This window comes from Euleptes europaea, chromosome 11, assembly GCF_029931775.1.
Source record: "Euleptes europaea isolate rEulEur1 chromosome 11, rEulEur1.hap1, whole genome shotgun sequence".
NCBI lineage: Eukaryota > Metazoa > Chordata > Lepidosauria > Squamata > Sphaerodactylidae > Euleptes > Euleptes europaea.
In genome coordinates this window covers 62,123,092-62,142,548 of record NC_079322.1, presented here as the reverse complement: position 1 = coordinate 62,142,548, position 19,457 = coordinate 62,123,092, and the positions used below count along the sequence as shown (strand labels likewise).

At 43.1% G+C, this 19,457-nt stretch overlaps 1 protein-coding gene across 4 annotated transcripts in view; it reads left to right on the top strand.

Moving 5' to 3' along the window:
* EPC1 (enhancer of polycomb homolog 1) overlaps positions 1–8,458 on the top strand; it is a 72,546-nt gene extending 64,088 nt beyond the window's left edge. For 3 of the 4 annotated variants that reach the window (XM_056857236.1, XM_056857235.1, XM_056857234.1), the window contains exons 11-14: positions 2,825–2,943; positions 4,920–5,061; positions 5,176–5,542; positions 7,407–8,458. In XM_056857236.1, the coding sequence (XP_056713214.1) occupies positions 2,825–2,943; positions 4,920–5,061; positions 5,176–5,542; positions 7,407–7,479 (701 nt within the window). In that variant the 3' untranslated portion in view covers positions 7,480–8,458. Of the gene's footprint in view, positions 1–2,824; positions 2,944–3,025; positions 3,084–4,522; positions 4,534–4,919; positions 5,062–5,175; positions 5,543–7,406 lie in introns of all 4 variants that reach the window. The other variant, XM_056857237.1, reaches the window with a different exon arrangement.
* The last annotated feature ends 10,999 nt before the right edge of the window (positions 8,459–19,457 follow it).

The following is a 19,457-nucleotide window of genomic DNA, read 5'->3' as shown; positions in this document are numbered from 1 at the left end:
GTAGTGCCTGCCTATATCTAAGAATCTGTTGGTGCTTCTGTAAGTATTACATAATATTCTGTAAAGCAGTTATTTCTGTTTTGGAAGCTATGTTTCTCAGGTACAATTTGTGGCATGATCTCTTATGACAAGCTAAGAAATGAAATTTATAAATTAAATTTTTAAGAGGTACTTTTAATAACTGTTGTGTTCATGAGGAAAGAGTTACTACTACATCTGGTAGTTCAATCTTCAGCAGATGTCTTACAGTGCATTCCTAAGGAGAGTTATTCCAGTCTAAACCCATTGAAATGAATGGGCTTAGATTGGAGTAACTCTCCTTAGGAATGCACTGCTGTCCATCCTTTAAAATCAATATACTTAAGTACTCCTACCTTTTATGTAGGAGCAGGTGCTTAAGGGCTTGTTTAAAAACTTATGGTGGAAATGCGAATTAAAGTTGCATCCCATGGGCCAGAATTCAAGGAACCATTTGTCTAGTTGGTTATGTTCAAGGGGGCTTTGGGCTTGTGTTTGGAAAAACAGCAGCTTTAAATGCTAGGATTGCTTTTGAAATTGAAGAGATAGCTTGACATGTTTCTTTCAAACAGTAGTCCTCTATCTTGTATCAGTCTCACTGGGCATGCCAAAGAGCTTAGGCATGTCTAAAGCAGTTGTTTGGATTCCAGCCCATATAAATGTTCTTTCAGGACTGGTTCATGTACTGAATTCCTCCACATATGCTAGTTTCACAACTAATTGGGGGGAGATTAGTGTGAACTAGGTTCAGCAGGTAGTAAGCTATCAGCCATGTCTCATGAGGTGCTTGGTGACTCATAGTTAGACAGCCTACCTTACATTAACCTTACATGTGCCATATAGTCATGTATCTGCATTGATTCCATATGGTCCTATATCTGCATTGATGCTTACCTGGAGATGTAATTTTTTTTAAACTGACATGCTATTGGCACTTAAGCATTTAAAGTTAACTTTGCTCCTTCTTTGCATTGAATAGGGGTTAAGAATGCCAGACATTAATCTGAATATTTAATACAACTAATTTTCTATGTAAATGTCCCTTTGGAATAGTTATCTGTGGAGCTGAAATGGTAGTCAACAATGTGTCTCATTCTGTTCATATAACTCTGTCATAGTGTCTTTCTGTATCATAGATCAGGGGTTCCAAACCTTGTTGAGCCTGTGGACCCTTTTAGATTTTTTAGAGAGGACAGTTGGCGCCACTGAAAAATGGCTGCCATGGGGTGGCAATTAGGAAAGGTTGGCAAGTCCCAAGCCAATCATCCTCCTATGACAGGGACAGCCATTTCCAAATGGGCACTCCCTGCAGACTCAAAAGTGGTGTCGTCTTCTGCTCCAATGAGGTAGTGGAAAGCCAGGAGGAAATGTGTGTTTTGGGGGGAAAGAAAATGGAGGCCAGAATCACACTGTTAGGAACCATGTTGGGGATCAGCGGCATACTTTTTTATCGAATGGCTTAAACCAGTGGCAGCGAAGTTAATTGTTGTCTTTAAAGCACCCAGTCATAATTAACATTCAGATTAAGTTCATTTATTAGTAGTGGTAAACGCTGAAGCTAATGCAAACATGGCAGATTGCAACACAGCATTTGCCTAGGTACACAGCATTCAACACCTGGAGCCCAAATGCCACTGTACTTGAATAAACCTGGGTAGGGTCAAGGATCTCAAAGCATAGACAACCTTTTGTCTTGTAAGGTACTTTGTGGTTGTTGCATAGAGGCAACAGTTCTATAAATGAAGTTCTGATGTATAGTTATCGATTATAATTCTTGATCAAAAAATGAGATTTCTTGTGTTACAAAAACTGTAGTCTTCGACTAACACATCTCTTGCTCTTTCACAAATCCCTTACTGTGTATTAGCATTCAGCCAGGCTTTATATATCTAATTTGTTCCTGGAAAGTTGGCCAGTTACACAGTCTTCCGTGGAGATGAAAAGCTAGATTAAGTTGCGTAGATAACATTTTTGTGCTACAATGTTTTGAACATCCTAAGACGACTCTGTTGGAACCTGATGCAGTAAAATGTCCAATGTCAGGTTTTTGTACATTAACCAACCTCTGGAATTTATCATTTTTATTTGGAAAACTGACAATGTTTGTCTAAATGAGACTTACTGTTTATTCCATTCTTCAGCTGCTGTCCACCTTAAAAGATGGCACTAGCAAGTTTTTCATTAAAATGCACTGACATAAAAACTGTAATGAAACCTCTCTATTTTCTGTTTTTAGAACTGAGCTCTCCATAGACAAAGTAGTAGTATAATACACTCTGTCTTCATTCCTCTGTAAATCAGCATAACCAACTTCGTTCTTATTGACTGGATTCCCCCCCCCCCAAGGTGGGTTAATGGAGGGAAACCGAGTACTTAAAACTTCATTATATTTAAACAAGAGAGTGTACCTCTAAACATGTTATTAAAGGAATAACTTCATTAGATTTTTCCTTGATGGGATTGGATGCAAGTACTACCTAAAATAGGAACAGGGAATGAATTCCATACGATTAAATGTATAGTTTGATAAGGGGGAGTTGTCTTAATATGGTGTTTATCACGTGGCAATTGCCTGTTGTGAAACAGCAAGTCACAGTTTTTTAAAATTTTTATCCAATATAATAGGCAAGCACGTTTTTTTCTTTTTCAGTAGCAGCTAATTTCCCCCATTTGGTGTAAGGGTACTGAATACATCCTCTGCTTCAGACCCACACATATTGAGAGTGTCGTTTTAGGTGTAAGGGGCTGTGCCTGTGAGGTTTACTTACTTTGATACAAGTATTCTCTTATTTTATATTTTGTTCAGCATTTACAGCCGAACAATACCAGCAACATCAACAGCAACTGGCACTAATGCAGAAACAGCAGCTTGCCCAAATTCATCAGCAGCAAGCAAATAGTAATTCTTCTGCGAACGCTTCACAGGTGAGGGAGTTGTCTGTATTATGATTTATCCCTCATTTTTCCCACCAGGGTTCATCTCTTAATTGTCAACTGTTGCCAATAGAGCCTTGCAACTAACCGACAGGGAAGTGGCTTTCGCTCGAATCTACATCTTAGCCATAGTGTTTAAAAGGGACGCTACAGGTGAGTATAGTAGGCAATTGCCTCTGCTCCCTCCTAATGGAAGCAAAACAAGTCAGTATTTAAAGGCTTGGGTGTACGTGTTCGAAAGGATGCTAGAGAATGTCGTTAACTGTGATTGCGTGCACGTTTTGGGACTGGTTAAATTCATGGACGATAGGTGGCTCAGTAGCTGTTTGACAGATGACTTAAAACAATAGTTGCCAAAGTGAGCAGTACCACCCCCTGGGGGGCGGTGGGATCACCTAGGGGGACACTAAGAGGCAAGGGGGCAGCAGGGGGCACTAGAGGTGGCCCCCTTCAACTGTGTTGGATGGGGCAGGGGGCACGGGTTGAGTTTGTGGGAACCACTAGCTTAAAAGAAGCCTCTGTGTTCACGAGACTTGTGCACTTCTGTGCACCAATTGTTGTGGAATGGCAGCACTAGGAGGGATCTTTTGCCTTAGGTCCTTGCTTGTGAATGTCTCTTAAGCTTTTGGTTGGCCATTGAGAGAAATGAGATGCTGTTCAAGGTGGATATTTGGTGCGATCCATTTGTTGCTTTTCTAATGTAACATTTTTTTCCGCTCATCTAAAAATCGGATTTAACCCTTTAAAATAGTGCATGTGATAGATGTTACCAGAGATGACTATGTTAAGATTTAGTTTCTAAGTTGATTTGTGCTTAGTTTACTTCTTGAGCTTTACAAATGTCTATTTTTGGCCAGTTTTTATGTAATATTGATATTCCAGTTGTCAAAAGGACAGCAGTTATGGATTCTGAAAATATCCGTGCTTAAGTTAAATGCCTTTGTAATACTTGCCCAGTTCTATCCACTGGTGGGGAGGGCAAAGCTCCTTAGGAGCCAGAGTGGCCCCGCGCCGGCGTAAGTGCCCATTTAACCTGGGATAATGGGCACTCAGGCTGTCCTGGGGGCCAATGCACCGCGGAACTGCACCGGCCCCAGCTGCCAACGCCACCACGCTGGCAGGGAATTCCCAGAAGGGAAAGCCCACGCCGGCGAGGGGGGAGTTCCCGGGGACAAAGCTGCCTTTAGGCAGCTTCCTTAACCCCCTTTGGACCCAGGAACGCCCCCGCGAGCTGCGGCATGGCTATGCCACCTTTTTTGGTGGTGTAGCCTCGCTTTTCTCAATGGGGACACTTTCCCTATTTTCGTTTCAAAAGGTGTTTTATTTTCAGCAGCCGGGAAGCCTTTGTGGAGGAGGCGTGGCTGCGCTGCTCCCGGCCGCTGTCTAACTGCCTTCCCCTTCAGGAATGGACTGCCTGCTTTTGTTTGAAGAGCTTGGAGCAGGGAATCTAATGTGGCGCCCGCTAAATTATGTGTTCCTTTAGGCTGAAGTTTGGTGGCATTCGTCCCCTTTGTTGTCATTTTGCAGTGGAGTGAAGATCTTTCTAGACATGCCTTTAGACTGCAACTAGAGACTCTGTTAGTGAAGCTAGTTTGGTTCTGACCATTGTGCTTGTGAGTGTTTCTACACCGCACCTCTTTCTGTCTGACTGTTAAATATCTGACTTAACATAGTTTGTGCAAAATTGAATTTTAGCAATTTTACGTAATCTGCGTTGGGAAACATTGGTTGAAAGTTGATCTAGAAATACAAGCTTGGGATCCACTGGTGATTCCTGGGGATAGCATTGGGCTTGCAGTGGAAGTGGGGAACTGGCATAAATGACGCACGCACAGCTCCTCTGCAGAAATCCTGTGTGGAATCTAAGCAATACTTAATATGTAAAATAGTACGTGCTTTATTTTTTGGGGGGGGTCTTTGTTTTTGTTTTTAAAATTATTTTATTTGCTGCTCTTTTTTTCTTCAAGGGTTTTATTTCCAAGACGTTGGATTCTGTTAGTGCTCAGTTTGCTGCTTCAGCATTGGTTACATCAGAACAGCTCATGGGATTCAAAATGAAGGATGATGTGGTGCTTGGAATTGGGGTCAATGGCATCCTTCAAGCCTCAGGTAAGAAGCAGTAAAGATGGGGTGGGGGAGAAATACCCTGAAAGCCTTGCTTTTTGTACTGGCAATGGGGGGTGCCTTTTGGAGTCGCACCTAATTGTGTCTATTATTCCCCAGGAGTATACAAGGGCTTACACCTCAGCACTACCACGCCTGCAGCACTTGTACACACAAGCTCGTCATCAACAACAGGTTCAGCCTTGTTACCGCCTTCGAGTATAACACAGACTTCAAGTTCCCACAGTGCACTGAGTCACCCAGTAACTGCTGCCAATTCTGCAACAACTCAGGTTCTGATTGGGAACAACATTAGATTAACTGTCCCCTCCTCAGTTGCCACTGCAAACTCTATTACTACGCTCAATGCACGACACATACCTAGGACTCTAAGTGCTGTTCCATCATCTGCCTTAAAGCTGGCTGCAGCAGCAAACTGTCAGGTGCCCAAGGTCCCAGCTTCCTCCTCTGTGGATACAGTACCAAGGTAAGGCCTTTGCCTTTGGGCTCAAGCACTCAGTGCCGAAATCTCTTTGTTCTGCCGCAGTGGCAATGTGGAATATTTATTTATTTAATTAATTGTTTTCCCTGATTTATAGCCCGCCCTTGTCCCCAGCAAGCCAGGCTCAGGGCGGGTAACAACGATTAAAAACATAAAATATATAGAATATGTAAAAACATCAACGTCATTAAAACCATAATCTCAGTAAAACACTTATACGCAGATGGCCATAAATGTACCCAGGTGCCACAATGTAATAGGATATCAGCAGTTCCCCCCCCCCCACAGATTTCAAGAGTGGGGTGGGTGAGGAGGCCAGTGATGATGGATCCTCTCGTGGCTGTCCTCAGTTATAGGCCTGGTGGAATTGCTCCATTTTACAGGCCCTGTAGAACTCCTTAAGATCCCGCAGGGCCCTGATGTCACCAGGAAGACTTCCACCAGGCCAAGGCCAGGGACCACCAGCAGATTACTTTTCGTAGAGCGTAAGGGTCTCTGGGGGAGCATACCAGGAGAGGCGGTAACGCAGGTATGATGGTCCCAAACCTTGTAAGGCTCCAAACCGTGGAATATGTTCCATGGAATGAGTTTTAAACCTGCCAATGGACTACTGATTCTGTCCTGTTTTTTTTTTAAATAGTGCCACTCCAGATTTGACATTGTAACTAAAATTGGATCTGCCGTTTGTACCAAAATGACAACATTCATCATGGAAACACACACTTGAAGGGCCACGCCAATGTGTTTGGTTCTGGTTGTAAAGTCTTGACCTATTACATGTGGCTTCATTGTTTAATTAATACATTACACTGTAGTTGTTGGATTTGGAGGAGTGGTAGTCCCTCTTAAACCTCAGTTCTAAATGCAGATACTTGAAAATAAACCTCCCTGAGAGGGATTTGTTTCTGATCTACAGTAAATATTAAGCACACTCAAAAACTTTGGGATTTTTAATTTGTTTTGGGTTTTTTAAAAAAACGTTTTTTGAATAGATCTTCCTGCTGTACTTCAAACCGGTTTTAAAATCCCCTCAGTTCTGAATGTTGCTTGCTGAGAAGTCTAAAGCTCCCTGATTTGGGTCTGTTTTGAAATACAACCAGACACAGAAAAGGTCACCTAAAGAAGTTTTAAATATATCCAAATTATAAACAGTGGGTTGGGGTCATGAAGTGCAATGCATAGGCACATTGAGCAGGTTCTGGAGAGACGGCATACAGAGTCTCTAAATCATGTGTGATGTCCCTGCACTGCCACCCTTTCTTCCACCCCTCTCTTCCTTTGTGACATTTGGTTAGTAGATTTTGTTCACTTAAAGATTGAAAATCCTGCTTATTTTTCAAATTTGACATCTCACTCTAGTAAGCGTCAGGAACTTGGATAAACTTAATTCCTCTACTGTTATTGAAACAAGTTTAAACGCATTCTTGAAATACTGTGCTTGAATTCTTCCTCTTAACACATGTAAAATGTATACCAGTTAAACCAATATAGATTATGAGGTCAGTGTTATATTGAAGGTTAGGGGAGGAGCTGTGGCTCAGTGGTAGAGCATCTGCTTGGCTTTCAGAAGGTCCCAGGTTCAATCCCCAGCATCACCACTTAAAGGGACTAGGCAGGTAGGCGCTGTGAAAGACCTCCACCTAAGAACCAGGAGAGCCGCTGCCGATCTGAGTAGACAATACTGACTTCAATGGACCGTATAAGGCAGCTTCATGTGTGTGTTCATGTGTTCAAAGATAAAAGTTTCCTTTTTAAAAACTCTTTGAAAAGGGAGCCTTTGAAATTGATTTATTTGTCCCGCCTCACTTGGATATTTACTCATTTGTTGTCGTTTTTTTCTCCCCCACAGGGAAAACCATGAAACAGAAAAGCCAGCACTGAACAATATAGCAGACAATACAGTAGCAATGGAGGTGACGTAGTTTCCGTAGTAATGGAACTGCGGCCTTTGGGAACTTGTTTAGGTGCTATGCATCAGTAGCAATTTGAATGCAAGGGATGGTGGAATGCACCATATTGTGTTTCCACGGCAGCTGTGGGGACTTGACAGCAATGCACATCTCCCATGCTTTGGTTTTTCTTTTCTTACTGTTAATAGGAAAGAATCAACATCTGTAAATTAAGAATACAGCAATTATCTGTACAGTACTCCATATTTGTAATACCCTTGTACATATGTTACTTGAATACAGAACTGTTCATTTGTGATGCTTTGCACTTGGGGCTGGGGAGGGGGTGGGAGGGAGAATTGCAACAAAGTAAGAGTGTGAGAAGTGAGATTGTATAGAGATGAAGTGTCATCACATCATGTGCATGGTGCGGAACCTGCTGTTTTATCTATTTATTGTGCCGTGTTTACAGTTTTTTGTACACTGTACCTTCATTGGTTCCTGTGCTGTAGTAAATGTGTTAGGTAGCTGTGGACTCCTTGGTATTTTGTAAAATGGTATTAACATAACTTGGTTCCCCCTCTGGGTCCTTGAGTTTTCTGTGTATCATGTGAAAAATGGTGACATACATACAGAATTTTTTTTAAAAGGCATCAGTTTAAAAAAAAACGGGGAATGTACTATTCAATGGGATCTTCCTGTTCTTAAATATCATAAGGCAAGTAACAAGCTAAAAATGAAGTCTCATGGAGTCTACCAAAACTGACTTGCTCACAAACATGTGTGCAGTTTCTGGTACTTAAAGCACTAAAGTTATGTTGCTGCTCTTCATACAGTCCCCACTGTTGTCCCATTTCCTTGTGCACCAAAAAAAAGGTGTCAAAATCAAGTATGCAAATGGAGTCCTTACAACTGGAGTTTTTATGTTGTCTTGCCCTTCTTTTTGATCACAAATTATATTTTTTTATTGTAGAATTGTTAAAGGCTTCATTCTTTACTTGTTCTTAAGAGAGAGAGAAAAGGCTATAAGGGAGAAGAATGCAGTAATTGCTGTACGTTTATCATCATTCCAGTTTCTGAAAACAGCCAGCTTTTTTTTTTTTCCTTTTTAAGATTCTCCAGAAGGCTGCAGGGCCAGAACCACAACTGTCGGGTGCCTTCCTTTGGAAATATTTGCCCTCTCTTCTGTGAAGAGAACGGTACTTAAGACTCTACTACTAGTGCTTTGTCAGTACCGAAGCCAGAATGCCCACTTCAATGGCGTACATTTATCCTTCAGGTTTTTAATCCCACCTGGAAAATTGTGACAGAACTCTCACAAAAATAAACCCAGGGCATTACATGTTGACAGACAAATGTGTGGTGTGTTTTATATTTTATTACTGAAGAACATAAAGAAGGCACTGTGCTATTAAGAAACTGTGTCCTTGAACTTTTAGAGGCACATTAGAAAAAGAAGGGGGGTAAAGAGAAAGTCTCCCGTTGACGTTTTTAATGAGGTTCTTTTTAAAAAAAAACTGATGTGAATTGTATATACTTAGGCCTGTACTATATTCATATTTGGTATCTCTAGTATTTTTCCTATATAGATATAGACACATACCCACACTTCAATTAATCTCAAACCTCCAGGATACCTTTTATCAAGTATCATTCCAGTTACTTGTATTTAGGCTTTTAATTTTGGTAAAGGAAGGTGTTCCTGTGGGGAAAAATGACAGACATCTTGCATATCCAATTCTAGACATAACAATATTGGTCATCTCCTCTGAGAACCAGTTTATATCAGACTTCATTCTATGGCTGCCTGGGTCAGATCTTTTTACAGGTGACCAGGCAAGTAGCTGGTACTGGAGGTAAAGAAGAAGAGAAGACTGAATTGGCCTATAGGTGGGGTCTTCACATCTGATCAAAAGCTTCAGCAGATGTTCTCCGTCTCTCTAAGCCTAATTTGAAGGGCAAGAAACTAGAATGAAAAGAATGATGGCACAGCTACCCCTTTGGAATCAGAGCAGCAAGAATCTCGTAATACCCTGTATGACCTTCAAATAGAGAACTGCTACTGCCATTGCTTACATGGTTTCACTACAGTTTAGTAGCTAGGAACAAAAAGGAAACAAAAAAGTCACCCAGTCGAATCATAGTTAATGGCATAAATCTGCATATAAGTAAAAACAGCTCAGAAGAAAAATAGTTTGTTAGATGGTGCAGTGTGTATGTGTTTAGGTGAGGAGCTGTGGGTCAGTAGTAGAGCATCTGCTTGGCACGCAAAAGGTCCCAAGTTCCCCAGCATCTGCAGTTCAAGGGACTAGGCAAGTGGGTGATGTGAAAGACCTCTGCCTGAGACCCTGGAGAGCCACTGCCAGTCTGAATAGACAATACTGACTGATGGACTAAGGGTCTTATTCAGTATAAGGCGGCTTCATGTGTTCATGTTCATCGAGCGATCCACTACCACCCCAAGATCCCTTTCTTGGTCTGTCAGTGTATATGTGAAGTTGGGATTTTTTGCTCCAATATGCATCACTTTACACTTGGTCACATTGAATCTCATTTGCCCATTCTTCCAGTTTGTAGAGATCCTTTGGAGCTCTTCACAGTCCAGTTTTGTTTTAACCACAGTAAATAATTTGGTGTCATCTGCAAACTTGGCCACCTCGCTGTTCACCCTCAACTCCAGGTCATTGAGGAACAGGTTGAAAAGCACCAGTCCCAACACAGATCCCTGAGGGACCCCATTTGTCACATCCTTCCATTGTGAGAACTGGTCATTGATTCCTACTTTCTGATTCCTATTTTTCAGCCAGCTCTCAATCCATAAGAGACTTGTCCTCTTATCCCATGACTGTGAAGTTTGCTTAGCAGCCTTTGGTGGGGGACTTTGTCAAAAGCCTTTTGGAAATCCAGTAGCACTCCAACTCAATGGTGTCTTATCGGAGCAAGATTTATGCATTCATAGAGGGCAGTCCACTCCCTTTTATTATATCAGCCAGGAAAAGAATCAGTTTTCCATGGCTTCAAAATTTCTGGAAATTTTACGTCTTTAGGGAGGGGGGTCTTAAGTAAAAATTGCATTTTAAAACAACTGCTTCAAAGGATTGGTGGTCATTAATAACCTCTTTTCCCTTTTATTATAAAAAAACTTTCGATTATTTTAGGATGCTTTGTAAATAATTTTGGAAAGCTTTTGAAGGGCTTAAAAGGTCTATGACCTTAGGCAGATCATGAGAGGGAGGGCATCTTGGCTATCTTCTGTGCATGGAGTAGGGGTCACTGGAGGTTTGGGGAGGGGAGGTGGTTGTGAATTTCCTGCATTGTACAGGGGGTTGGACTGGATGACCCTGCTGGTTCCTTCCAACTCTATGGTTCTATGAAAGGCAATTTTTGCAGCGTTGTGCTGAGTTGTTTGCTATGGATTACATTGATTTATTGGTGTTTTAGTTGTAAGCTGCCCTGGGTCCCATTTGTTTTTATATCCTATGTGTTAAGTGCCATCAAGTTGCTTCTGACTCATGGCGACTATGAATTAATGGCCACCAAAATGTCCTGTTGTTAACAGCCTTGCTCAGGTTTTGCAAACTGAGAACCATGGCTTCCTTTATAGTCAATCCATCTCATGTTGGCTCGTCCTCTTTTCCTGCTGCCTTCCACTTTTCCTAGCATTATTGTCTTTTCCAGTGAGTCTTGTCTTCACATAATGTAATCAAAGTACGATTGCCTCAGTTTAGTCATTTTAGCTTCTAGGGAGAGTTCAGACTTGATTTTATCTAAAACCCACTGATTTGTCTTTTTGGCGGTCCACAGTGTCCGTAAAATTCTTCTTCAATACCACATTTCAAAGGAATCAACTTTCTTCCTGTCAGCTTTCTTCATTGTCCAACTTTCACACCCATACATAGTAATAGGGAATACTATGGCATGGATTTTATATCGTAGCAGTGTTTTAATCTGTTTAACAGATGGTTGACTATACTATAACTTGCTGCTTTGTATTACTGTTGCTTGTATAATTTCAATATTTCCCTGATTTGATATTTTATTGTGCAGCTGGTTTAGATTTATAGAGGTTTTGTTCCTGAGCTTACAGGTTATTTTAATCATTTCATTTTCTGTTGCAAGCTACCTTGTGGGCCATTTAATCTAGGAGTGGGAATCTCCTCAATAAACAAATGAGTGGATAGTTAGAAGGTGCCAAGAGAGTAGATAGAAATGAAAAAATGGCTCACGTTTTCAGGACTTCATACTTTGTGGACTAACAACTGGCAGTGGTAAGATTTTATTTTTCAATCCTCATTAGTCAGGAAATTTATAAGAACATAAGAAAAGCCATGCTGGATCAGACCAAGGCCCATCAAGTCCAGCAGTCTGTTCACACAGTGGCCAACCAGGTGCCTTTAGGAAGCCCACAAACAAGACGACTACAGCAGCACCATCCTGCCTGTGTTCCACAGCACCCAAGATAATAGGCATGCTCCTCTGATCCTGGAGAGAATAGGTATGCATCATGACTAGTAGCCATTTTGACTAGTAGCCATGAATAGCCCTCTCCTCCATGAACATGTCCACTCCCCTCTCCAAACCTTCCAAGTTGGCAGCCATCACCACATCCTGGGGCAGGGAGTTCCACAATTCAACTATACATTGTGTCATTCATTTCTCCGATGCCAACCCCATAGCCTGCAAAACACAATATCAGAATTATTTCCTCTACTGCTTCCAGCTCTAAATTGCTTTGCCATTTGCACAATAATATTCAGTTCATATGTGGCAAAGCTGTTTATGAATAAAGCTACAACTGATGTTAAATTGCATTTTTGTGCATCTGGAGTATTTGATGAACAAGGTCAGCATTCGCTAATTATCACACAAACACCTGCCGCTAAGCCACCCTAATTACAACTATTAGATGTTTGTTTGCCGTTAACGTTTTTTCCAGGCTAACGTTGCATAAAACTATCTCATTGTAAGAAAAGTCACAATACTCGAAGGAGGTAGAAATTACAGGCTCGACATATACATATTTAAAGTCGAGCCTATGCTTCATGAGGAATAAATAGTAAGATGATTCTGCAAGCAATCTTGTGCTGGACGAAAAGTAGTCCCAAAACAATTACCTAGGCACGTGTTTACACTTTTCATAACTCAGTATGCTTAAGAGACATTTATCAGATTGCCTAATCTTTTAGGTTTGTTCTTGGTATCAGCCCTCTAGGCACAATCCTAATTAAGAGTTTATAATGGCATGAAGCCAAGACGTGTTGCTTGCCAGTACCGGTTGCTAAATATTTTCCTGTGCAATTTTTTTTGGGGGTACAGATAGGAGTCCCATACCTTCTGATACTCGGGGAAGTAATTTCCAGGCCAGGACACACTACTGTACTGTGAGAAGCCAGTTTGTATGCCATGAGAAATACATAATTACAGGCTCTTAAGTGCAAAGGCCCCATCCATAGAGGAGGGTGGCCACTGTGCCTCTGTATGATTCATTGCTTCAGCCTGAGCCTGAATTGGGAGTGGTGCCATGGCTCTGTAACCAGGCATCATGGGGAGGCAGAATTACCTATTGTCAGAGGAGCCTGCTTTCTGATCTGCAGTATGAGTCACTTCTCTGGGCTTGCAGCCTCCCATTCAGGAGGCACCCTGATATCAGTGACTCACAGACCAACCCAGGGAGTGGGGCTTCTTAGAGCACGGGTAATTCTGAGGATCTCATACTTCAAAAGGAAACTTTTTCCAGTGTACGAACAAAGTCCCTAATACCAATTTAGAAAAGCAAAGTGTTTCAGATATCAAAAGTTTGGGAAGCGCTGTCTTTATCCCTTAGAAGCTCCTTGATCAATTGATCTTGAGCAGCATAGTTTTGAATCTAATGTTTGGGGGGGTATAAGGACCTAGATAAATTTTGCCACTGCCAATGTAGCCCTGGGATCCCTGTGTGTGTGTGAAGTGCCATCAAGTCGCTTCCGACTCATGGCGACCCTATGAATCAATGTCCTCCAAAACGTCTTATCTTTGACAGCCTTGCTCAGATCTTGCAAATTGAGGGATCCCTATCACTTAATAAAAAAAGGCATTATATGAGACAGAGGCATTGCATTTATGTATTAAAAGAGGGGGGATAATATCATGCTTTAAGGTCCTCAGAAGCGGCATTCCAAGAGCGCATGAGCTAATGAGTCAATGGAGCCAGAAGAGCACGGACAAGTCCTCTTGTAACATCCTCCATCTGAAGAGGAGAGCTGGGTGAAAGTTCCCACTGAGCACAATGCTATATCTTGATTTTGAGGAGGGGAGGAAAGTGGGAACATCAGAACTACCTGGATAGGAGTCTGGCTCAGCATCTGCCTTCCCCCTTTTTGCAGTTATTTGAAGGCTGGGCCAAAATCTTCTTGGCTTTAAAGCCTGTGGCTCCCAGGCAGGGGCCCTGGGTGAGCTATGCTGGGAGAACCAGCGCTCACCTGGGACATTCTTGTGACCCTGCAAGGCAGGTTAGGCTGAGAAATAGAGACTAGCTGAAGATCACCCTGTGACCTATGTGGCTGCATCGGGATTTGAGCCCAGGTCTCCTATGCATTTCTTGATCACTTGGGAGTAAATTTCCTGCAGTCTTAGACACTTTCACCCCACAAGATGTTTCCATGCTGAAAAGAAGACGGATATAGTGTGTGATCCACTAATTGTTATCCAGGAATGGTGGGGAACCCTTCATATTTGCTAACTTGTCTGTGTCATTCACTAGACAACGGCTGCCTAGCCTCTTAGCAATGAACGGAAGGCACCACCTGGTGGCTGGAAGCACACCAGGTGTCATCGACAGTCTGCAGAGTGGTAGCCTTGCTATTCTTTTAAATAATCTTTCGACACTTTAAAGGCTAGCAAATTTATTTCTATATATATAAAAAGGTAAAGGTCCCCTGTGCAAGCACCGGGTCATTCCTGACCCATGGGGAGATGTCACATCCCGACGTTTTCTAGGCAGACTTTGTTTGTGGGGTGGTTTGCCGTTGCCTTCCCCAGTCATCTTCCGTTTACCCCCAGCAAGCTGGGTACTCATTTGACCGACCTCGGAAGGATGGAAGGCTGAGTCAACCTTGAGCCGGCTACCTGAAACCAACTTCCGTCGGGATCGAACTCAGGTCGTGAGCAGAACTTTTGACTGCAGTACTGCAGCTTAACACTCTGCGCCACGGGGCTCCTCTATATATATATAGTACATTTATGATAAATTTATTCTTATTTTCAGGATGATGATCCACCTTATCGGGCACTTTATAACAGGCCTGAGTAGATGGCCTTGGGGAGGGGCTGTGGCTCAGTGGTAAGAGCATCTGTTTGGCATGCAAAAGGTCGCAGGTTCAATCCCCGGCCTCTCTAGTTAAATGGACTAGGCAAGTAGGTGATATGAAAGTCCTCTGCTCTGAGGCCCTGGAGAGCTGCTGCCAGTCTGAGTAGACAATACTGACCTTGATGGTCTGATTCAGTATGAGGCAGCTTCATGTGTTCATGACAAGTAACTGCCAGTATTGGGGGGGCAACTAACACCTGCAGAGGACTAACTAGAAAATTCCTTTAAGATGGCTTCTCTCTTGACATGCAGATATAGCATTTTTTCCCCATGGCAGCTGAGGAGGGCAATTTAGATGAGGAAAATGACACAGCGGTTATTTAAAACCATTTGTGAGTTACCGCTTCTGTTTCGGACGGGGTTTCCGTGTCTAGCTCGTCTGTTCCCTCCAGCTGTCCCCCGTTATCTCTTTGTTTCCTTCCCTCTGCTTAACTTGAAAGTTAGCACGCTGCCTCAGACGTACGAGTTAAGACATACGAGTTAAGAGGGCCGCTCGCCTCTCCTCCTTTTTACTCGTGGTCTCTGGGTTGTCCATCACTTACAGTCGACCCTTGGACCCGTCTCCTCCTCGGCTTGCGCTTCTGCCTTCTTTATTTTTACACATTTCCCCTTACTATCTGCTCCACCCACCAATTAACCTTATTTGCTTTCTTTCCTCCCCTAGGGTGCTGTTCGTCACACCCTCTTTCCCCCTTCTCACCTGTCTTACCCTTTTTTCTTCAGAGGAGACTCCCCCCAGGATCCTCCGAGGCTTGGGAGGATGCTTTCTTTACTTCCCCCCGCCCCGTGGCTTCTCTGACTCTTCCACCCCGTGTCTAACATCTCTTTCTTGTCTTCCTGGGCCCCCCTCTCCATCTTGTTTCTCCTGCCGTACTCCCTCTCCGTCCCCCTCCCGTGGGTGGTTTCCCAGCCATCACCCAACAGGTTGCCTCTGTTCGAGCCCCCCTGTGAAAGTGCTGAGGTCGGCACACCATTATACTTCACTTTTTCATACAGCTGCCTTCTCATATTCTTAGAAACATCTTCTTACAGGTGTTTTTTGTTTGTTTTTTTAATTTGAAATGAAAATTGGAAACTGCATCCATCCATTCTTCTATCCAGGGAAAACTGAGATTCCCAATCTGTTGGTTTGTTTATTGAGAGAGATAATCACAGAGAATTGCTCCTGAGAATTGCTGTCTTCTGGTTGTCATGGCACAGAGAGAGATAAATGACTCTCGTGATGCATTCATGATCTCGTTGCATTACAAAAATCAAGGTGCTGGTATCGGCCGTGGAGTCCTGAGAAGGATGGACAGTAGAGATCTGGTCCCTTTTGCAGGGACCATTTCTATGTGAGGAGAGACTAACTCAGACCTGCAGGTGGGCAGCTTTTGCTGTCCCCTTCAAACTTTGGGAGTCCCTTCCCCAAGAGATGAGATTGGTGCTGTACCTACCAACCTTCTGGGCAGGAAAAATGTCCTGGTGACAATCAAAAGTGTGGGAAGGACTAATTAACCTGTGTTGGGCATGATGAGTCCTCTTTGGAAGACAAGGAGGTTGTGGCATCTAACCCCTCAGAGGTTGGGATCCCAGAAGACCCTGCAATCCCAGGGCCCTCAAACGTCTACGACTCAGATAGGCCATCTGTTAGGACCATGGCACAAGAGACCTCAAAGGGCTACTGGATAGGAGCCGGACACGGAGGCCACAGAAGAACCCATCTGCAAAGTCTGTCCTTTGTCAGGGATCCCTTGGGCGTCCCCAGAGCCTCTAGAGCAGAGGAAAGGGAGAGCCTGGGCAGATCTGGTGGTAGAGGTTTTGCAGGATGCTGGACTAAGCCCAGCTGTAAGTGCCTGCAGGAGTCTGGCCCTAATGACAGCTGTATGCCCTCACCTCCATAAATAGCCTCTGCCCTGCAGGAAAATTGTGGGGTCAACAGCTTGAGTCTGGGTTGACTGTGCTTGAAGAGCCCTGACCCACTCAGAGAGCTATCAGGACATTACTTACCTGACCGTTGTCCCCTACAAATGGTTGTTCTGTGTTTGCATTGCCTCCGCAAAAAAATTGGTTTAGGTTGCCAGCTTTGGCTTGAGAAATTCCTGGAGATTTTTGGGGTAGTGCTTGTGGAGGGGAAGAAGCTCAATGGGGCTGTGATGCCATAGAGTTTGCCCTCCGGAGTTGCCTTTTCCTCCAGGGGAACGGATGTCTTTAGTCTGGTTATCAGTTACAATTCTGAGAAAACTCCAGATGCTACGTGGAGGTTGGTAGCCCTAATTTGGGGGCTCACACTGCAGTTTGTGGTGAACTACATTATTGCTCAGTCACTTTCCATCTATGTCTGTTTTAGAAGATGGGTAGACTGGCTAAATTCTCATCCTTTTCAAGGCCACCAGAATTTCAGCCTTTAAAATATGCATGGTAAAGGTAGATTTTGTTTACCCCCTACCCTGTTTTCAGAAAGAGGATATTTGTATGATCCATAAATTTACAAAAAGCAAACCCAGAAAGAGTCTGTGGATGTCTGTATTTTAACAATTTGTAGAGACACCTGGTTTAGAAATCTTTCTTTCTTTCTTTCCCCCCTCTGCTGAATACCTAGGATAACATACACCTTTATAGCCTAACCACATTTTGTGGAATAAGTATGCGTAACGTTCGAAGTGCTGCCATCTTGCGGTATCACGGTTTTACTACAGTTGACAAATCTCTGGCAAGGATCAAGAACCATTCATCTGCATGTTTACATTATGTATTATATTATTTATTTACATTTGCAACATTTCCTGCCCTGTGACCAATCCCAAGTTTCCAAGACAGAGAAGGCTGTGAGCTCAAACACATAACAGTTGACAGTGTTTCAAAGAAATTCTGTCATGTGCCTAGAGGGAAGACTTCAGGAACAAGATGCCATTAACCACAGAAATTTAGAACCTGGGGGATCATTTGGAATGGCATTATGGAGGGATAAACAGGAAATTCCTCCTCATTATAATAGGGTAATACTACTCTTGCCATGAAAACCCCAAAAAGGGGTCGCCGTAAGTCGGCTGCGACTTGAAGGCATACACAGATCAGTGTTTCCTAATGGGCCATACAGCCCTCAGTTAGGGTTGCCAGCTCTGGGTTGGGAAATACCTGAAGATTTTGGGGGCGGAGCCTAAGGAGAGCGGGGTTTGAAGTGGGGAGGGACTTCAATGCCATAGTCCAATTGCCAAAGCGGCCATTATCTCCAGGGGAACTGATCTCTGTTGGCTGGAGATCAATTGTAATCGCAGGAGGACTCCAGCCACCACCTGGAGGTTGGCCGCCCTACCCCAGTGGGTTTTCTACTGATGCCCTCCTAACCTTAGAGCAGAAGGAACCCTTACAGAGAGCATCCAAGTTCCTGTTTTGGAGGCAAATAGGGAAGGGGTTATTTGGGATTTTGAGCTGCTTTTTCTTCCCACTTGCAATGGGGAAGGGAGGAAGGGCTGTGGCCCAGTGGTGGAGCATCTGTTTGGCATGCAGAAGGTTCCAGGTTCAATCCCCGGCACCTCCAGTTAAAGGGACTAGGCAGGTAGGTGATGTGAACGCCCCCTGTTTGAGACCCTGGAGAGCCGCTGCCGGTCTGAGTAGACAATACTGACTTTGATGGATCAAGGGGGGTCTGATTCAGTATAAGGCAGCTTCATGTGTCCAATGGCTTCCAGCAGCCCATGGAGAAGAGTTGTGCTATACTGCTCCCCCTCCCAGATAAAATCCAAGACCCACAATTTCTTCCCCTTAAATTTCTTTACCTTAAAAAGTAAACAGGAATCAAACCTAACATCAAGGAGTTGTTTTGATGATGATGAATAACTGGGCTAGATCAATAACTTCCTGCTCATCTAATAATAATAACGTCAAGATTCAGGGTGATATAACACAGTTGAAGATGATAAATACGGCATTGTCACAATTAAATCACAGGCATACAATTTAGCAGATTAGAGCATAATTCATTAGATACAGGAAGTGTTATCTGCAGTTAGCATATAGACACAGAAAGATATACTGGTAAGTACAGAGGAAAGCAGGGTTTGTAACACAGGAGCCAAAAGGCCATGCATAAAAGGGGGCAGTAATAGGCATGACCTTTCCTTTTCTTCTCTTCTTAAATGGTACCACTCCTAGCCAATAGGCTGTAATTAACCATACTGAACTTCTAAGCAGAATTTTCCCCCTTTAATTATTTTATGTTATTTAAATAATTTAATCATATACATGCTCTTTAAATTCTCCTGATGTCTCTTAAATTTAACCAAACCCAAAATAATTTTGACTACTGGAACTGTGATAGCTGGATCACAACCACCCAGCAGCAATTGTGGCTTAATAGCTACAGGCATGTCTCTATTAAGAATTAATGGATTTATCAACTGTGTTCTTAATTGCTTATATCTTCTACAGTATAATAAGACATGCTCCATGGTTTCAACAGAACCCATTCCACATCCACATATACGCTCAGAATAGAGCTTTTTAGAATAGCACCCACTCAAAATGGGCTGGGGGTATTACATTGAATCTGGCAAAGAAGAAGGCTCTTTGGAGCGGTGGACTCTAATCTGGAGAACCGGGTTTGATTCCCCACTCCTCCCCATGAGCAGCAGAGGCTAATCTGGTGAACTGGATTTGTTTCCCCACTCCTCCACATGAAGCCAGC